General features: G+C 37.4%; 5 protein-coding genes and 1 pseudogene across 7 annotated transcripts; 3 read left to right on the top strand and 3 right to left on the bottom strand.

Moving 5' to 3' along the window:
• On the top strand, positions 1-1,218 carry LOC120182329. Its single transcript, XM_039187322.1, has 3 exons — positions 1-380; positions 858-1,007; positions 1,114-1,218. The coding sequence occupies exons 1-3, from the start codon at positions 144-146 to the stop codon at positions 1,189-1,191; spliced, it is 465 nt and encodes a 154-aa protein (XP_039043253.1). The 5' UTR covers positions 1-143; the 3' UTR covers positions 1,192-1,218.
• Positions 1,219-3,549: 2,331 nt separating this feature from the next.
• Positions 3,550-5,865, top strand: LOC120182324 (probable folate-biopterin transporter 2). The gene is given in 6 exon segments (XM_039187315.1): positions 3,550-3,985; positions 4,326-4,445; positions 4,448-4,584; positions 4,660-4,755; positions 4,824-4,994; positions 5,083-5,865. Coding segments are annotated over 6 exon segments (1,494 nt in total). The 5' UTR covers positions 3,550-3,621; the 3' UTR covers positions 5,689-5,865.
• Positions 3,996-14,547, bottom strand: LOC120182328 (enhancer of rudimentary homolog). Its single transcript, XM_039187321.1, has 6 exons — positions 14,403-14,547; positions 14,030-14,123; positions 13,573-13,693; positions 13,000-13,115; positions 10,936-10,939; positions 3,996-4,008 (listed from the first exon to the last, which is right to left on the bottom strand). The coding sequence occupies exons 1-4, from the start codon at positions 14,403-14,405 to the stop codon at positions 13,025-13,027; spliced, it is 309 nt and encodes a 102-aa protein (XP_039043252.1). The 5' UTR covers positions 14,406-14,547; the 3' UTR covers positions 3,996-4,008; positions 10,936-10,939; positions 13,000-13,024.
• LOC120182341 lies at positions 6,284-11,100 on the bottom strand (annotated as a pseudogene).
• A 420-nt stretch (positions 14,548-14,967) lies between the features above and the next one.
• LOC120182325 (probable protein phosphatase 2C 60) lies at positions 14,968-18,740 on the top strand. Of its 3 annotated transcripts, none has more exons than XM_039187318.1 (11): positions 14,968-15,180; positions 15,709-15,831; positions 16,123-16,186; positions 16,422-16,530; positions 16,839-16,989; positions 17,340-17,465; positions 17,581-17,704; positions 17,977-18,053; positions 18,185-18,237; positions 18,403-18,457; positions 18,537-18,740. In XM_039187318.1, the coding sequence occupies exons 2-11, from the start codon at positions 15,715-15,717 to the stop codon at positions 18,702-18,704; spliced, it is 1,044 nt and encodes a 347-aa protein (XP_039043249.1). In that variant the 5' UTR covers positions 14,968-15,180; positions 15,709-15,714; the 3' UTR covers positions 18,705-18,740. The 3 variants fall into 3 exon arrangements, with proteins under 3 accessions (XP_039043249.1, XP_039043247.1, XP_039043248.1); XM_039187316.1 differs by having other exon boundaries at positions 14,968-15,244; positions 15,704-15,831; XM_039187317.1 differs by having other exon boundaries at positions 15,176-15,269.
• A 557-nt stretch (positions 18,741-19,297) lies between these two features.
• On the bottom strand, positions 19,298-19,980 carry LOC120182327 (early nodulin-like protein 1). Its single transcript, XM_039187319.1, has 2 exons — positions 19,756-19,980; positions 19,298-19,682 (listed from the first exon to the last, which is right to left on the bottom strand). The coding sequence occupies exons 1-2, from the start codon at positions 19,922-19,924 to the stop codon at positions 19,336-19,338; spliced, it is 516 nt and encodes a 171-aa protein (XP_039043250.1). The 5' UTR covers positions 19,925-19,980; the 3' UTR covers positions 19,298-19,335.
• Positions 19,981-20,644: the final 664 nt, after the last annotated feature.

The raw sequence follows: 20,644 nt of genomic DNA, 5'->3' as shown, positions 1-20,644 counted from the left end.
CTTCCCCTTTTCCTCTTTGGAAACGAGGCAACTTTGGTTGGTTTTTCGGCGCCACAAGAAAAATCCTCCCCGGACCAGAATTTCTACTTCTTTTTCCTATAAAAAGCCAATATATTCCCCAAAACAAGGTAAACATACGGGAAATGGAAAGTTGTGCGAGTTGTTGCAGGCCGGTGATCATGGGCAAATCAATTGGTAAGAAAGATTTGAGCTTTGTGTCAACAAATAGAGTGTCGTTCGGTGCTGGGGTTGTACCCCAAGGTACCACTTCAAGGATCAAGGGTTCGAGGATTCTAGGCATCAGAGCTTCTGCTGTTGATTCCCATGAGAGCTCTTCCGATTTCGTTAACCGTATGGAAAAAGCTTGGGTCATCTCTAAGGTAGATTCTATTTTTAACGCAATAATCTGTGGCCTGGAATTCCGAATCTAAAACAGGACTCCAATTGTGTACATTCTAACGCATTTCTGAAACCAAAAAAGTGTTAAATTTGTTTGGGTTTTTGTGTATTTTCTTAAATTTGTATAAATTTGACGAGCAAGATATTGGGGGGTTGGTATTGGACGCATCTTAGATTTCTAAGTTCTGGAGAAATCGGTATATTTTTCTCTAATTGTGTGCATGTTTAATTACTTGTATGCTAATATCTTGGAACATTTTTCCTAGACTTAAGTTGCTTAGATTCACACTATTAAAATGCATCTTACATGATGTGTTTGAGAAGAAGGAAAAAGAAAGGATTGCTGTTCATGCTTAAGTGACTGCTTTTCTTTCACGTGTGGCTCTTTTAGCAACCTGTTGAGAGGCTAGGCAATTTCTTACCATTTTTGGGCACTGATATTTTCATGCTTGTTACAGCAACCAAGGCCAATTGCTTGTTCTTCGTGCAAGTCCATGGGGCACGTTGAATGCAAGTGGTGTGGGGGTACCGGCTTCTTTATCCTCGGGGATAACATGCTCTGTCAAGTTCCTTCTAGAAACACCAGTTGTGTGATTTGTGCCGGAAAGGTATATCTCAAAACCATAGTCATCTCTGTATTTGCTTGCCCTCGCTATTCTAATACTGTCAACTGCTTACTTACTGAAGCGATCTTTCCTTTTACGTATACTTTAGGGATCAACATGCTGCTCCGGCTGCAAAGGAACTGGATATCGTGCAAAGTGGATGGGTGAACCTCCTATTTCCAAATAGTTGAGAGTTTCTGCATGTTTTAGACTGCAAAACAGCCAGTAAATTTGTTTTATATGTCCATATGAATAGCGTGGCACACCACGCTATGTATGTCTTGGTTTTCTGTTCATGTCATTGTACAATCTTGTAAAAGAGAAAAGAAACAACTGTTGTTTACATATTGACTGAAATTGTCAAAATGTAGAAAAATCATTGTTTATGTAGACTAAAATTTACTGTTAATATGTATTCTTTACAGTAATTATAGGCATAGCTCAAAATTTGACTTCCTTGCAGGCATATAGTGCATTTTGCAAGAAGTGGGAACTGCACTCATGCTTAGCTTTGCATAAACAAACCGGAACGCAATCTAATCTTAAAAATGTACGAGAGTATGCTGCTCATCACGTTGGTTAGAAAAGTGTTTCTTTGGATGTATATGTAACTCGCTTATTTGTTTAACGGTCTAAGTGAAAACTATTCCTGTTAAAATCAATCCGTCCAAATCAAAGGATTCATTTAAAATTTGAGGGGGCTAAGACATAAACATTAGGCCCAGAAATAGACTTGGACAAAAGAATATGTTTCATTAGAAATATAAATTCAGCTCATGTTCTAACATTCAAAATCTAATTCACATTTTTATTTTATTTTAATATGTATATCATATAAAATTAAATTTATAATAATATATAATATGCTCACTTAAACTCAATCCGGTCCGACTCACAGAACTCTAAACAAAGCTCTCCCATTGTTGAAACGTATTTTTTAGATCCAACATGGAACTCTTGGAAGCAAGCGTGCTGCTCAAAAAACTCAAACCATCTTATTGGTTTTCAGCTCACTTGCACTGCAAATTCACAGCATGAAGAGGGTGGTCAATCAAGTGACAATTTCTTGCGCTTGATAAATGCCTTCCGGGGCGCAAGTTCTTGCAGGTATCTTTTATAAGTTTTGACTGTTTCCTGTACTTTCTTTTGGTCTTTGCTGGAAGCTAATATATGAATTTTGGCTTCTCTGATCTTTTATATCGTTGATATTGAATCTGGTCCAGGATCTTTTGAGGTTTATTATGATGAAGAATGACTGGCAATGAAATTAAAATTCAACTGCGTCTTCCCTTTGACCACCCGACGTAGAGGCTTTAGGTGTATATGTGACATCTCAATATTACTTACTATCACGGAATCCTATCGTTCTTGGAATTGCTAGATCTTCCTTATGTATCGGGATCCAGGGATAGTCCTGCTTCTTCATCATTGGCTTGAAGGGGGTAAGAATTTCCTATTTCACTTGTTCTACTTGGTTTCGGTACATTGACTCTTTATTTGATATTTGGTAGCTTCTGTTAACCTTCATTGTAATGCAGTTCCAACATAGAATGAACATGATTGTAGAATTAACCTCATGTTTAATATGGCGCTGATGCTCTCGTATTCAAGAGTATGAATATTCTTGTTCACAGCTTAATGGAAAACAGTAGGATAATTGATCATTTGCTTCCGAACAAGGTTGATTTCCCTAATATTTTGAGCATCTTTGTGTGTGCTTTTGTTCATCAATGATTAACGGAAATCCAACTTATTGGTTGGTGTTGCTATTCTATGAGGCCTTGCAGATTTGTGAAGTTGGAATGTCCCTCACTTTTCCAGCTTTGATCACCAAAGGAAACTATTGATGCAAAACTTACACTTTTCGCTCTGTAATGACCAGTTTATCAATGACTCAACTTTTGATAAATTAATGAAGTAGAGAGGTCAAATTAAACTTATTAAAATGGACGTTAAAAATGCATCATTTAAAATTTGATTGAGTTAATATTAGTATGGATAAATCATAATAACATGTGGCTGTATCTTGCTTTTTGTAGTTTTTCTTATATTCCGACATACAGGAACATCCGATAAACAAGTTTCATCAATTTTATTGAGTACAATAAACAAAATGGTAGCTTTACCTAGATCTAGATCTATGGTAAATTACATCATGTAAACTACCAAGTATGAGGGGCCAATTGGGACCTGCCACGATGGTTTCCCTTCAAAAACAAAACAGTGATGAAAATGTTATTAATAAATTAATCATCTACAGTTAGATATAGATATTTCTCCAATGGCGCCATTGATGTCGGCTTGTAAGATTATTAACTTGTTTGAAGGAGATAATAAAGGTCAGCTGAACAACTGTAACCCCATTTAGACTTCTTTGTTTTTCAGTTTCGAAGATCTAAAAGAACCCCCTTTTTGGAAACTCTGATTTTTAAACTCCGTTTCCTATCTTTTTCATCTCATCAAAACTTCCAAGTTTCACAAGATTATCTACAATAGTCTGGGTTGACCCGAAGCTCCATCTTTTTTTTAATCTTATCAAAAGCTCAAAACTTCACAAGATTCATGTCCAAGAAACTGAGTTGACCTGGATCAAGTCTGTTGCTTTTGGTTTACAGCTATGGTGGAGGAAGGAAATGTTGGAGCCGGTGAGAAGGCTGTGGAAGAAGATAATGGACCCAAAGGGTTGTTTTACTGTTTCTGGCGTCCAATTAATTGGCTTAGAATGCTTGCAACGGAAACACATTGGAGCTTTGTATTCGGAGTCGTATCTGTTTATGGGATAAGTCAGGGATTAGGTGGGGCACTTGCTCGAGTCGGCACTGAGTATTACATGAAGGATGTTCAAAAGGTACAGCCTTCTGAGTCGCAGGTTTATTCTGGGATTATTTCTATCCCTTGGATTGTGAAGCCTATTTGGGGACTTCTCACAGATGTTGTCTCCATTAGGGGTTATAGAAGACGCCCCTATTTCATTCTATCTGGTAAATTTACATCTTCTGCCTTTCTCTCTTTACATGTTTATCACAGTTTCCAATCCATAAATGAAATGTCATTCATATGTTTCCATTGGTAAACTTTAGGCAACCCAGATATTTGCTTTTGCAAAACTACAGCTTGTATAGATTTATCAACTTACATTATGTTATATCTTTGCCACAATGGAAGTAATTATGCTTTGATTTCTCTACTTGATTCTTGCTTGAAAAGAAGAACTAGGGCGTTTAGGAATCGATTTGTTTTGCCAATGGTGTTATAAGCTGCCAATAGTTCCCTTGTACGATACCATCTCAATATGCAAAATGATCCAGCCTCATATTTCAGGGTTGCTGGGTTTGGTCTCCATGCTTTTGATATCGTTGCACAGCAAACTGCATCTGGTGTTTGCCCTGTTAGCGTTGACAGCAGGAAGTGCTGGGGTAGCTATAGCAGATGTGACCGTCGATGCTGTGTAGCACAAAACAGCATTAGCCATCCTTCCCTTGCTGCCGACATGCAAAGCTTGTGTACTTTGATGTCTGCTATTGGAGCTCTGGTCGGATTTTCCATTAGTGGTGTTTTTGTTCACCTTATTGGTCCTAAGGTTTGTTGTTCTTTAACTCCATGGCTGGTTTCGCAAATTTCCTTTAAAATATGTTAATAGCTTCTTCATTTTCAGGGCGTGTTCGGATTGTTGACTATCCCTTCCGCCCTCGTGTTTTCGGTTGGGATTGTTCTTTCTGAGCCCCATGTTCCCAACTTTGCCTACAAAGAGGTATTCTTCAGCTCGTTTTCATTGAATCTTGTATGATGTACATGTAATAAACTATTTTCTTGACTCAGATAAGCCAGAAGTTCATTGAGGCTGGCAAGGCTATGTGGACGACATTGAAATGCCCCGAGGTTTGGAGGCCATGTTTATACATGTATTTATCCTTTGCACTAAGCTTGAATATAAACGAGGGATTGTTCTATTGGTACACCGACTCGAAAGGCGGCCCCTTGTTTTCTCAGGTATATGATTCTGCACTCGTATCCTTCATTGTCAAAGTCGCACAAGTGTGTATATTGATGCTTTCGGACTATGGTTCTTATAATGCAGGACAGTATCGGTTACATTTTCTCAATTGGTGCAGTTGGTGCCATCTTGGGGGCAGTACTCTATCAAAACAAGCTGAAGGATGAGCCTTTCAGAGATTTGCTTTTCTGGATTCAGCTATTCTATGGTTTAACCGGGATGCTAGATTTGATGCTGGTGCTGCGAATAAACTTGAAATTTGGGATACCGGATTATCTATTCGTCATGATAGGTGAAGCTGCAACTCAAATGATTTGGCGACTCAAATGGATGCCCCTTCTTGTACTGACTGCAAAGCTTTGTCCTTTAGGCATTGAAGGCACCTTCTTTGCCTTGCTGATGTCCATTGACAATGTTGGACTCCTCTCATCTTCATGGGGAGGTGGCTTGCTGCTTCACTTGCTGAATGTTACTCGTACGAAGTTTGAGAATCTATGGCTAGCAATATTGATTCGAAATGTATTGAGGCTTTCGCCACTCGGGATTCTGTTTTTGGTACCCAGAGGTGATCCCAGCTCTTCCATCATTCCTACTGAAATGTTGAGTAGCAAAGATGAGAAAGAAACTGACACTGAAGAATCGAAGAACATCGAGTTGGTCTCTCTTGTTAACAGCGTTGATGGTAGATAATGGTTTACTATAATCATTCGCATCAATCAAAGTCGCTGAATACTCTTTTACAGACCCTATGCAAGTGGGGCGTATACATCTTAGGGATAGGGAGCCGAGTAACATCTTTTTACGGTCCATTCATATAATTTCTTGAAACTAGGATATTTTTTTCAGTCATAAGATTTTACACTATCACTAAGGTTTAAATTGCATTCGAGAGAATAAGGCCAGCAATTAACTTGATTTTGTTAAAAAAGCAAACCACCAAAATCATCAGTCATACATTTTACTACAAGTTGGTTCAAACAAGAACCAGATGGAGTTCTAGCATTTCTACAACTGTTTGAAACCAATTTCCTAGGCGGATGCTGCTTAAGCATCCAAGACAAATCGACATATCTCCTCATCTCAAACCATCTAAAGCTTTGCATAATAATAAGGCAGACCATCCCTTTCTCATTTCACTCGCTTTCTGCGATCCCTATCTCTTTCATGGTCATCCTTCCTCTGCTTCCACTCTCTTCCCAACGGTCCCTCTCCCTCTCTCTACCCCTTTCGTTTTGTACATTATGATAACTTTCTATGTGCCTTTCACATTCCTTTTTTGAATTGTTTACTCTATCATCCTGCCTCTCTCTCGATTAGAGCTTCTCATTTCTTCATCATCACTGTAATTATCTCCCTAGCCCATTTTGAGGCTGGCAAAACAGGATCGATTCTCTCTTTCTTATTGAACGCTTTTAGTTCAGGTTGTGGAATTGGAAGGGTTTCAACCATATGTACAGACCCTTTGCGTTGTGGAGGAATCTCATCCTCTGGCATAGCGAATCTGTCCAGATAATCCCACTGCTTCAGCTTCAACATTTGCATCTCCCTGACCACTAGAATAGCGACTATAACTCAATCGCTGCTTTAATTCATCATCTAGTTCATATCCCCTCTGCTTTTCGGCATCTTCCAGACTTAATAGTCTTGCAACCATTATTTCCCTACCACCAAGAGATAATCTGTTATGTCTACAGCGTCTTTCCAACTCAGCGAGTGGGAGATCCATTAACTCCATAGCAGCACCTTTGCCCGTGGCCAATGCAGTATCTTGATTAGCTTTAATGCCATCAGTTGCATCTTCTGTGCTAGTCTTCTTTTCAATTTCTGGTGCATCACCGCAAATAGAATGGAATGGGGCCACACCAGAGTTTCCTGATCGAAGAAAAGTGGCTTGCAGTCCATTCACATATGCATCTGAAAAAATAAACCAATCTGACCATGCTTGCAACACTTTCAGAACCCGTTCCTGCAGGAATGAGAAAAGGTCACCTTATAACTTGAGAACAAAGATAATATAAACATGCATACAGCCACAAGCCGGTTCATTTTTAGCAGCACCCAGAAAAACCAACAAAATAGTAAGCAAATTGAAAACTGGATAAAAGGTTAAAATTATACCTTCCTTTAGGGCTTCTGCAGTGATCCTTCCTGTTACACTGCGGTACAAATCATTAAAGCTCTCCATTATATCAGATAACTTTGCTTCAAATTTGGTACGGTAAGCAGATGCATTTTTAACAGGAGCACTGCTATTATGAAGAATGTCAAGGACAAGCATAAGCCTCGCAACTTTTGTTTAAATAGATGTTTCTTCAAGTGTCAGACTCTGTCAAAACTTCAGCTACCTGCAGGGCAAGAGAGGGGGGCACGGTGCATCAAATTAATGTTTCTCATACTATTGTTTAAGGTTTAGACTACAGAAGGATAAAGAGGATTGTGCAGATAATCACATGCTACTACTAGACTTTTGATGTTTTACCCATCCCTTTAAAAATCATTTTGTTTAACAATTCTAGACCGGTAACGTTCAAGACAACAACAAACCAGCAACGAACCATTACAGTTTGCTAGTAGAAGACAACTAAAGCATGAAATTCGATAAGGTGTGCTGCAGACAGGCAACACCTCTCCAGCAGCATCAGCATTATCCAAAGCGAAGCCCGTGGCTTCCTTTATCCGACTCCTCTCCAGTGTCAATGCCCGTAACATGTCCTTAAATTCGTTCCTTTGTGGATAAGTAAGTGTTATTTCTGGGTCCACCCGCTGTAAAATTACTCAAATCACACACACACACACGAAAGAAGAAAATCCGGAACAAAATATGTTTTAACTTTTGGTACCCTGCTTTTTCCTGCAGCACAATTTTTTTTTGATAAATAGGAATGTCTCATTAAAAAATCCCTTCATATCCGTCAAGCAACAAGAGTGCCTCAACTGACATTGGAAAGAGGAAAAAAATGCCAAAAAAAAATTTATTGCATAAATACCAAGTACAAGAAGAGTACAATACCACCAAACCCGTTGACAACCATCTCCACAATGAGCTACATTACACTACCTAAACACAGTAGTGACCATACCCTACTCAAAAACTTTCTCCTAAAAAACACAATTACCAAAAATGCCAACAAACCACAATACAATAAACTCAATGCAACAAATAAATCCCATCCAATTAGTTAGCCTATCCCTAGTTTAGCAAATTCATCCGCTTCCCAGTTAACTGCTCTCAACACATGCCGAACAATGATACCTTTGTCAACCACAATCGAGGCTATATCTTTAACTATGGACATGAACAACGGGGTGGTGGCAGCAGGATTCTTTATCCAATTCACTGACACAACACTATCAGATTCCAAAATAAGCCTTCGATTCACCGACATCCCCTACTCCAAAAAACGCATCAACCCTTTCTTCATTGCCAACAATTTTGCCATAATAGGAGGGCCAGAACCAACTATTTCTGAGAAAGATCCCAAAACCACACCTTTCTCGTCTCTGAGCAACCCACCGATGCCACCCTTCAACCACAATCTGTCCATAGCACCATCCACGTTCACTTTAACAAAACTGATAGGAGGCAGAGACCAGCTCACTAACTTTGAAGGGATCCTTTCAGAACTCGAAACACGATCAGCTAATACAAGATCCCCCACTAGGCTATCGCAAGAAACCAGCATAAATTGCAGAGGAGTCCTTTTCATGCTCTGGATTTTTAGCCGCTGGCAAAGGTGGTGGTATCCATCTAGAAAAATATAAAAGCTATGCATCATAAATATTGCTGAAACACACTTGAAAAGAATTTCATGAACGGTAAAACTGTTCAGCGCATGATTACCTTCCACTAACAGTTATCATGATAAAAGGCTTTGTCCGCCAGCTTTGAAGAGTATCACCCCACATTTCCACAAACATCGAAATTCTTCAACTACCTTCCTTATTCACATATAAACCAAAGAATAGCACATCATGATTATGACACCAGAGACAACATTCAGAAGATGCACTGAGACAATGAACCTGAGCGAAAGAATACAGTCTCCAAACGTAGTAAGCATGTTCGTTTGAGCCGAGCTCAAACAAAAAGTTGAATAGAGAATTGCCACAAACCCTCTCCATAATAGCTTGTTCGAAGTCGCATCCTCCAATCAAGAACATAAAGAGCCATTGTATCTATCACACGGCGGAGATGATCATCCTCAGGTGTAGTGACCATTATATCTGGAACATTTAGAGTAAGAACCTAGCATCCAAAAAAAAAAGTCCAGAAAAGAAGAATCAGAATTACCTGAGACACAAAGACAAATCAAGATAGTGAATACTTATTATTTTTCAGAGAAATAAAACAAAGATAATTCATTTAGGTTACCAGTTCAGAATTCTGTTTTGGAACAGATGTGACTGGTGGGCCTGAAGGACCAGATAAGATAATAGAACTACCTTGCCAGCCAGAAAATATGCTTCAGAATTAGGCATGCACAAACAAGAGGAAGTGGCTTTAGTCAACTGCCTACTCAACCCGAAGTTATAATATCAAAACCTCACTTTAGGAGGAACTTTGGTCTTAATGCATCTCCTATTCAAAAATCAAAACAATAAATGCAATTTATTCAAGTGAGCTTCAAATTCTCTGTGCAAAAGAACAAAACCAACCCCCGTACTCCTGATGGCCATTTGTCCAGGTGAGGGAGCAGGCAATGCTTGTGATGGAAGAGCAACAGATTTACCCCACCCAATTTTCAATTCATTTCATATACAATAACTCCTGTCAAACAAAACATATCTTCAATCAACGACCAATAAATCATAAAATGATCAAAACATAGGGCATTTTAGCATTGACTAAACCTTGGAAATTAGAAAACACTATTTACATCAAAAGAAAACCCCTTTGAAATTAGATATCACTATTTACAAATGCTTCACATTAACATTTTACTACTATTTTACTAGAACAAAAAAGACAGCTCAAGATATCTACTTAAAAGCTCTGGGAAAATACCTTGCATTTCATATTTTGCAGCTTGTCCATCAGCTCTATTCATGAAAGCCACAAAACCACAATTTCTTTGCCGTCTTCCCTCCTCCTCTGTCCTAATTCACATAATCTTCACACTAGCAATAGGCCCAAATCTTCAAAAAGTACGCAGAAGAAAATTTTCATCAGCCTATATTATGAATATTTTGGTTACAAACAAATTAATCATGTAGCCATTGAGGAGCAAATCAGATGAAGGAAATTAACTTGAAAACAACAAACATACCTTTGGTTAGAGATTTACAACATAGAGATTTGTTGTTTGAGGATCAGAATCATCAAGTGATCCAGGCAGTTTTCCACTAGGATCAAAATCATCCAGCAGTTCATCAAAGCAACTAGATGGCTGAGATAGGAACAACAAAGGGATAGCATTCATGTATTGTTATGGCAAAGAAGTAAAAACAGGTAAAATGTCATGCAAGATGGAGATGCTAAATGAAAAAGAAATGAGTACTCAGATAAAAGATAAACCCTAATACATCTAAGTGAGGGAAACAAAGGGAAAATAGGGCAAGATGCATGAAATATTGATGAAATTACCATGAGTCAATACAAAGTTGAATCCAACTTACAGCTGAACTATCAGTATGACGCCCATCACGCCAATGTTCAAGTTCCAGATTTCTCCTCTCCCTCATCTCTTGTTCATGCTTCAGCTCCTCCATAAAATGATCAATATTTCGAGACTTTCCCTTCTCTTTCTCTTTCATCCTCTCTTTCTCCTACAATAGGCATGAGAAAAGTTTAGACCAAATCTGAATATCACAAAGTGGACAACTTAGTTGACAATAATATAAATGAAAATGATATTCCATTATTTCGTTAATAAAAGTCACCTTATTCTCAAGTTTCTTTCCCTTGGCTGCCAAAGGAGGTGGTATGAAAGATGGAACATACCTGTGGAAATAACATGAAAGATAAAATTCCATTTTTCAGAGAAATTCGTTTTCAAAGTTCCACGCAGTCTTTATCAAAGCTTTTTACTTTTGCTCATCAATGAACTTTAAAGAAGAATTTATTGTGGAACCATTTTTGTTTTGCTTGACATTGAAGCATACTGAACTAATTCTTATATTTCATCAGTAGACTTATATTTAAAGAAGAATGTTCAGATTAGGACTTATAAATTACCTATAAAAATATTATAAACGAGTAACTCGTTCGAAACTAGAAAAGGCCCCCGCTAGCTGAATCATTTCAAATGAAATGGTATCTGAGTTGGAACACACCGCTATATGTTTTTTTTTCACGATATTACAGAGGAAGCCCTTAAAAATGCATCTTTATAATGAAAAGGCCACTATCATCACAATATAGCCTTTCTGTCTATTATGCCTCACCATCTTTGGACTTTTCACCTGCCATCCTCGAATGAATAAAAAAGGCCCATACTTTTATTAACGTGTCCTCATGATGCAATACAAAAATTATTCTACTAATCCATAGCGTAAAACAAAAACATTGTCGCTTAAAAAACAGAGGCAGAGGCAGAGGCAAATATATTAAAATTGTTGCTCAAAACTCAAAAGTCAAGTCTCTGAATCAAACTAACCTTCAGAATCGGATGTCAACTTCTCATTGGGATTGATTGCTTCGCCTCGAACAAATGCCTTTGACCCAGGGGCATTATCTCCTTGAAACGATGCCACAAACTCCTCATATAACCGAGCTGATTCGTCCTCTGCCCACTGATAACAAAACAAAAAGAAAAACAAAAACTAAAGTTGATGATTCAGCTCAAATGAGTAATAAAACTATATCCAGAAGCTGCAACCCCTATCATGAATCCAAATAATAAAATGTTTTGAGCTTTGTAGCAAAGCAAGCCCATTATACCTTCTTCTTGGCTTCTCTTCTTCTCTGTGCTTCTGGAAAGGCGTTTTCTTACGCGTGATTGAAAATGAGCTCATCTTCAAATGATTATATCAGGCATTCAAAACGATAATCATCAAACGTCATAAGTACGTAACTTAAAAACCTCAAATTGATCCGATCCTTAACGTATAGTAACCTCTAACAAAATTATACATCCCAGCGCGGAGTATAGGGAAGAAGGCGTAAACAGACCTGATAATATTTTAAGTAACGTTTTATCCAAAATGTTAAAAAAATATTAACATTTCCGATAACGTTTTTCTTTAACTTTATATTAAATTTCCTTTCTTTAAACATCCCTTCTTTATCTAACTGTTGAAGGGGAAAAATAAACTTTATAATATTATCCCCCGAGTAAATAAAAAAAATTAACGAGCTTTGGATGATCTCAGGGAAAGTAAGTTGCAGAAGTGCTCAAACATCTTATTTTTCCCCCCTACGGAAATCTAAAACAATCCCAATTTCCCCCTCCTTCCCTTGGTTAGAATTGTGTTCTATTTTTATTCAGGGACCAAATGAAAACAAATTAATAATAACAAAGCCTACCTTATTTTTGTAAAAGAGGGAGGAGGTTCTTCCCTTAGTAATCTTCAATTATGTTGATTAAAATTAAAGTGATATACTATACGTTTAATTAATTATTATATTATCTTTACTGAATTAAAAGTTTACATTTGATTACATCATATATTTTTAAATTATGATTTAAAATTATCTCAAACTACGAAATGATCAATCAATCACTGTTTTCATGAACATTGTTTAAAATGATCTCAAACTACAAAATTTTAAATTGTAAAAATATTGTTTAAAAAAGCTTACAATATAACAGTCATTTCATAAATATTTTTTTAATAAATTATTATTGAGACTATATTTTAGTCGTGAAAATATAAACAATGAATCACCTCTCTAACTAAACATTGAAAAGCAAAACTGAATAGGTAAAACAATTAGAATTAGAATTGACACAAGAAATTGCAGTTTCACAAACCCTCACAAATCTTGCTTAGGTTACAACATTTGAATCCCTGGAGAAAGCTGCAACGGCGAGAATCCAGGTCAATAAGAGCACAATTAGCATATCCTCTTTCGTCGAAACGTGGTTTAGTTTGCCAACCTTTTAAGGCGTTGAAACACTCTGTGTTTCATCCATTGCCGGTCATAAGGCAAATAAGCTTGAATCGTGTGATCGTAGCTGCAAGCAAGAAGTAAACAATGCAACCAAGTGATTCACCAGGGGAACAATAACATGGTTGCATGTAATAATCAGACTCGACTGAACCACCGCAATCTTCTAATCTACTCATTCTTGGTATCTAAAGGATACACAGACTGTCCATCAGCCACATTCATTTCCTTGAGCCTTGGATAGTCCAAGGGCATATCTATTGTTATAAGAGGGTGAAAACTGAAAAATTCATTCGAAAACAGGTTTGAGTTTCAGCAGAGAGAAAAATTTCCTACGGTCACTCCGGACAAAAAATACACACTTATTTCTAAGGGTTCAGGTTTTATGTGACAGATTAAAGCCTTAAAACAGACGGTTTTTACGACACTTGATGCACACATGACCGAGTAAACACTCAATATTACATACAATAGACACTAATGTTCCGAGAAAACCAGAGGATGAAGAGACAGAGAAAGCATACACAAGGGCACTCAAATCTGTAAGGCCATCGATGAAATTGTAAAGATCAGCAATGTCATATGTGATATTTCGTGTTGCTGGATTTAGCTCCTTAAGTTTCCTTTCATATAGTCCGCATATACCTTCATGTGGAAAACATTATAAACGGAAAAGCTCGTCGAGTGATTTAAACAGAGCGGTTCCTCGGAAGAATCATGTTGGTAATCACTGGTTCATTCAAACAAATCATCATCTTGATACAACATGGAAACATAAATATTTCGGACATACACTAGAGAAACAAAAACATATGCTAAGCTGTTTCCAAGACAGTAGGAACTTAAAACCCAGGATCCCCAAAGGCAGTTCAGTCAGTAGAATTAACAGCTATCATTAACACCCGCCATCGGAAACCAACATTTAAGATAACAAACAACAAAAAGAACAGACACTATAAGCAAAACTAAACAAAAATATACCATCCATAGCTTGAGTTATGGAGCCATAATCCATAAATGTTCTCGTTGATCTGTTCTGTGAAGTCTGCATCAAAACAATGGTGTGCTTGTTTGCCTAAATTCACAAACAAAAATAACACATACGCGATTAAAGAAAGGGCACCGAACATTATATGCAGGAACTGACGTAACTAACACGCGAGAAAGAATCAATAAATCAACATAATTAACTTCCAAGGAAATCTTAAATCTTGTAATGATAAAAATGAAAATCGCTGCGAATTTGCTCGGTTTCGATAACTGTTTGTCCTACTTCTGTATTAAAAGCTAAAACTTTGACGAAACCCTAGTTTAAAGATGCTACAAAATCAAGATGAGCAGAAAGGATAATTACCATGCAATTGTGTTGGAGTGGAACTGAAGGAGAATCTGTTGCCAACGCTAAATTGCTGAAATCAAATGTGGTTTCCAATTGAACTATGGGAACTCCCCAAAACTGAGTCTTTCCCCTTTTTTTCTTCAAGGAAAACCAGAAAAGAGAGGAAGAAAATGATTAAGGTGGGAGATCAGATCACAAGTCACAACTGATGTCTGCCACTTTATCAAAATGGTTGACGAAGAAGACTTTGGAAAGTTTTCCCTCGCAGAAGATTCTTTTTCTCAAAACTGTATTTAATGTTATGCCTTTTTGTTATTGTTGATGGGTGAACCGGGTTTAGGAAAGGTCCTGGCGTATTTATGGCCGGTCGGGTCATATTTAAGTCAAGCTTGACATATTTTATATTTTCTCAATCCGCACAGCCATCAGTAGTTATCTTTTTTATTTTAAGCAACAACCTTACTAACTGATACTTTAGATGACTATAAAACTACCTAAATGAAGTCCAGCAGAGAAAAAAAATGAAAAGTGGAAAGAGGATAAGTTAAACCAAAATGCCCCCCAAAGCCTACTGAATTCAAAAGATTTTACCTTTGTTCAAAGTCTCACACTTTCTTTCTTCCTTGGTGTTCCCTTTCCCTTTCTCTTTGTCTTATCTTGAATGTTTCTGCCTCTGCCTCCCATTTGTTCCTTGTTTTCCAGTTCTCATTCCAAAGAATTTCTCTTGGCTTTCTTTAATTTTCTTTCCCCTTGACTCCTGTCTTATTCCTCTAGAGATTTCTTTGCCGGACCAGTAAGGATACATACTATATAATAAAACCATTATTTTAAGCTGCTTTAATCGTGAGGTATCAAATTAGCGTATGAGCTTCTCTTGTCGTGGTATTTAAGAGTTTAGTTGCTTTACCTTTATTTGGCCTTTTCAAGCTTTGATATTTAGTTGTTGTTGGGATTTTATTTGTGAATTATATTATATATTTTTCAAATCTTAGCATTCAATCTAGGATATGTCTTGAATTGTTTCTACTTATTTGTCTTCTTTCAACCTACCTTTGCTGTTTTGTTTTCTTCTTGTTCTAGATTCACTTTTCAGTTAGCATAGGAGTTTCTGTGTTGCTCTGGTTAGAAGCTATCTTATCTCATTGCTGTTGATTGTACTTGATAGTGTCTAAATTATTAGATCAGTTTTCCAAGTTTAATTAACCAATAAATCTGTTGACTCAAACTTTTAGATGCAAAATTTGGCGAGTCATACTTTGTTTTGACTTTTGAGTACTCTTGAGTTTTATAAGCTGAGTTAACATGATTCATTCAACTGCAGACATAGATGGGTGTATATCTCAGCACTCCCAAAACTGAAAAACTCACAGAAGATGGTGAGAATAGTAGGGTTAGATATGGTCTAGCGTCCATGCAAGGATGGCGTGCAACAATGGAAGATGCTGTGAGTACCAAATGACACCTTTAATTTTCAAATGTCCGAAGCATTTGGACCCCATTTATTCTACTAGATTGGAACTGGATTGGGGTGATGCTGGGGGTGGTATTTTAAGTTTCCATCAATGAGTTCTCAAGAGAAGATTTAAAATTCATATTCTTGCCGATCTGTAATATGGGTGTAATGCTTATATTCTTATACATATTGTGGCTTATATCATCTTGTATTTCTTGCAAATTTCCAGTTCTTGTTATATCATGTATGCATTCTAGTTACTTTTATTTTTTGTTTTGCTAGCATGCTGCATATCCTGATCTCGATGCTTCTACTTCGTTCTTTGGTGTATATGATGGTCATGGAGGTAAGACTTGGATGGTCAGTTCCATTTACAGGTTTCTTTTGTTGTACACTATCTGAAGTTGATGATTTTGTTGCTTTCCATTCATGTACTTGCTCTTTTTCCCCCTTTTAGAACTTGAACCAACTTAACTTTTAATTGTTTAATTGTACTTGATTTTGATCCTAAAATGATTAAGCGTCTTACTATTAGACCACTGTTCAAGTTTATTCAACTTATCCAAGCTCATTACTTGTAGGCAAGGTGGTTGCCAAGTTCTGTGCCAAATATCTACATCAGCAGGTTCTCAAGAATGAAGTATTTGCAGCTGGGGACATAGGAACATCAGTTCAGAGAGCATTTTTAAGGTTTTTTAATTTGATTAATCAAGTTCTTGTTGATTTTTCACTCTTCACTATGTGTTCCTTATTATGGGAATTAACAATGCAATTCCTAGCCAGAATGATTTGGGGACTTGGTGTTTACTACATGCTATTAATAATGTATATTTATCATCTTTTTTGTACTTGAATGTGAGTAAATCCTTTTTCTTCCACCTGTTTAGGGCTGGTAATATCTTGCTCCCCCCCCCCCACCCCTTCCTTTTCGTTGTTAAAAATGCCTCTTCCCATTGTCCATTTTGTGTGTTTCCAACTTGAGTTACATTTTGCTACAGAATGGATGAGATGATGCGTGGACAAAGAGGATGGAGAGAATTAGCCATTTTGGGTGATAAATTCAACAAGTTTACTGGCATAATAGGACTGATATGGTCTCCTAGGAGTGGTAATGGTAATGACCAAGTTGATAATTGGGCTTTTGAGGAGGTACTTATGAAAATATACCCGTGTTATTGTCCTTAACTAGATCCTGAACAGAACTTTGGTGTTGGCTACAAACTATGATGGAAACCAAAACTGAGGAAGAAGAATAGAACATGATGTATATGTTAACTCTTAGCTTATGCAGTGTATCAATGCAGCCCAGATGGCGGGTTGTGAAACTTAACATCTTAGGCTGCACTTACCTTTGGTTGGGTCAGGGATCTAAGTGTGCAATCTGGGTTTGTCTTGATTGCACAAATTTAGTATTCATCCGTTGCATTCCTGCTTTAATGTTTTCTTACTGCAACAATTTGTATAAATAATTTACAAGTGATTGTTAAAATTGTAATTAGGGCCCTCACTCTGACTTTTCTGGACCAACATCTGGAAGCACAGCCTGTGTTGCGGTTCTAAGAAACAACCAACTTGTTGTTGCCAATGCTGGTGATTCTCGTTGTGTAATATCTAGAAACTGTCTGGTAATGTTCTATTAATCAAATGTGTATGAACTGGCTATTGTACTTTGAACAATGGGGAATATTCTTTCTTTCTGAATAAATAACCCCTTCTTTTTGTTGCTTCTTTCTTTTGTAGGCATACAATCTCTCTAGAGACCACAAACCTGATCTTGAGGTAGAGAAAGAAAGGATTTTAAGAGCTGGTGGTTTTATACATGCAGGACGTATCAATGGCTGTTTGAATCTTGCAAGAGCAATAGGTAATTTACCTCCCTTCTTGATGTCTGGAAACAAAAGAGTTCTAATTCCACTCACCATTAGAGTCGTTTGAATTTCCTAAAGATAGAGACATATACGACTTGGCAGAAAGCGTTGTTCTTTTCTTAAACCAATTGTAACATTTTTATACATCCGTAGTCTCCAATCAAGTGTATGCATCCTTGCGTATCTAGTATTTTATTCATCAATGGGAGAAAGATATCAAGACACAGAAAGAGATGCAGTTTTAATCCATTGATTCCTTTTCCTGTAGGTAACGTTGAGTTCAAGCAGAATAAGTTTTTACCTGCTGAAAAGCAAATTGTAACTGCAAATCCTGATGTAAACACCGTAAGTATACGCTCTCTCAGCAAGGTGGCCACACCAATAGTTCCATCTTGGCTTTGATGTATGATACTCGATCCTAAAAATCTTTGGAGCATGTTGTATCTAACTTTCTACATCGTACAATTTTCAATTAGGTTGAGCTATGTGATGATGATGACTTCCTTGTGCTGGCATGTGATGGAATTTGGTATTATATCTAATGCCTTTTCCTGTCAAATAACATCAGAATTATCTCATTTTCAGAATTTTATTTTGTTGATAAGTTATATATACTCTTGTTGGTTGACTACAAATCAATATCGATCTTGAATATAGTATCTAATGCCATCTCAAATTCGATTTTATATTTCAGGGATTGCATGTCAAGTCAGAAGCTTGTAGATTTTATCCACAAACAACTACGTTCCGTATGTACTTAATCCTTTCTAACTTCCATCAGTCTGTATGTTTGAATGCTTGTTTAGGGAAGCTTGCTATATAATGCAGGAAAGACGGCTTTCTACTGTTTGTGAGAGGGTACTCGACAAGTGTTTAGCACCATCAACAGCCACTGGTGAGGGCTGCGACAATATGACCATGATCCTGGTGCAGTTCAAGAAACCAATCACGTCTGCCTCATCTTCAGGAGCAATCTTCCCATTCCAAACCAGTTGACACTGAATCGAAGCTAGAAGCTAGAAGCTAGAAGCTAGAAGCTAGAAGCTAGAAGCTAGAAGCTAGAAGCTAGAAGCTAGAAGCTAGAAGCTAGAAGCTAGAAGCTAGAAGCTAGAAGCAAGTCAGGAACAGTAGCAGTGACCATTGTTGGGATCAAAGAACCTGTTTGTTTTCTAGAGTTATTTTCTGATATGCATACGTAGATGGCTTAGAGCAGGAATTGAGTTGATTAAGAAAGAATGTATTTCGAAAATAACACAAAATGACAATTTCAGTAATAAGCTGCAAGAGTTATGTTATCCAAATAATTTTTGATTGGGCCCGAGATAATTAGGAAGAAATTCACTTAAAATAAAGATTAAAATGAGAATATATGGACGGGTTAAGATCAAAATCAAGCCTGATTTTATTTCAGGTTTTAGCAATTAGTTTAGACACTATAATTCTAATATTTTTATTCAAATTATTTTAGATTTTCTAATATATATATATAGAATCAATTCTTATAATCAAATGGAACTGGATAGAAGCAGTTGCTGTTTCCATGGAATTGAAGATGATAAATTTAAGTAATGAATGAAGTAATCTTCGACTACATACAAAAAAAAAACGAAACAAGTCCTTTCCCATCTTAGAACACCACCAAAACCAAACCCCACAATGTCACCAAGAATCCAGCCTTCAAACCTGAACCATTGCTGGTAGGAGCAACGGCAGGTCCCTCAATCTCTGCTGGAGAAGGCGCTGGAGAGATTCCAGTGTAGCTGTGCCGTGGAGACAACACGACCACAACCAACTTCTGGCCCTGCTCACAGTGACCCTTAGCTCCACTAATGAAGTAAAATGGGCCTGATTTGTGAAGCTTAAATTTGGTGTTTCCATCCTTGTACTCTGCAATGGGGTCTGAGGTAATGCAGCTTGCATAGGCTTCCTTGCTGACTTGTAGCACCGAGTCTTTGCCACCATCGTATTTCCACACTATAATATAAAGACTTAGAAAAGCAAAAAGGAAGAGTGTCACAAAGTGGAGTTTGTGTAGTAAGTATATTACCGAGAGAGTCGCCGATGCGGAAACGGGAATTGCCAGCCCATTTGTTGAGGGAGTCGGATTCAGAGGATGGGATCTTCCAAGCGTTTTCCTTGCCACCAACCAATATTTCTGTGGCTTCTGAAATGCTTAAAAATAGAAACAAAAGCACCAAGGAGAAAACAGCAGCCATTGGAAACTCTAAATTCAACAGAATTTCACTAAAGCTATTGCAGTCGTACAAGAGACTTGAGCCGGTACTTGGGTAATCACATTGGGTTTTACTCTATTTATATGCGAGTCGGTGGAAACTAGCCGTTACAAGGATGGTGTTACTGTTGGCCACGTGGCCTCCTGTGCCTAAATCTCCGTCTCATAGCCATTGTAAAGTTATTTGGCATAAAAAGGTGGGGGGAATGGATTTTAACGGTCAAATATAGAAAAGTCCCTTGGGTTTTTAAATTTTAGCTAGGGTTAATTACGGTTGAAACTAGGATTTTGCTTCTAAGTTGGTCCCAAGCCTCAGAATGTTTTAATTGATATGATCAGCTTTTGGACAGTAAATGACAATTCAAATTTGAATATGCTCATCAATTTTTAAACACGTAATTTAGATATACTCTCATCTTTTATTGAATCAAATTTAAAATGTCATACTTAAATTATCTATGTGATTAGTGTCGTAACCGTCTTTCGGTTGGGCCCCGGAATTGGGCTTCGACTTAGGAAAATGGATTGGAGTCGCCACCGATCATTTATTTAAAAATAAATGGGTTGATCGGATACCCTATTTCTTACCTGATCTGCGTCTTACCAGAAATATGTCGGGCTCGGGAGTCGGTTACGGTCAAGGAAGGATTAGCACCCTTGAACCGCCCTTTCGGTACTACGTAATTTCCAGTGTTCTTAATTA

This window comes from Hibiscus syriacus, unplaced genomic scaffold (genome assembly GCF_006381635.1).
Source record: "Hibiscus syriacus cultivar Baekdansim isolate YM2019G1 unplaced genomic scaffold, ASM638163v2 tig00112637_pilon, whole genome shotgun sequence".
Classification (NCBI taxonomy): domain Eukaryota; kingdom Viridiplantae; phylum Streptophyta; class Magnoliopsida; order Malvales; family Malvaceae; genus Hibiscus; species Hibiscus syriacus.
Note: the sequence above shows the minus strand (reverse complement) of the source record. Positions and strands in the feature narration are given on the sequence as shown.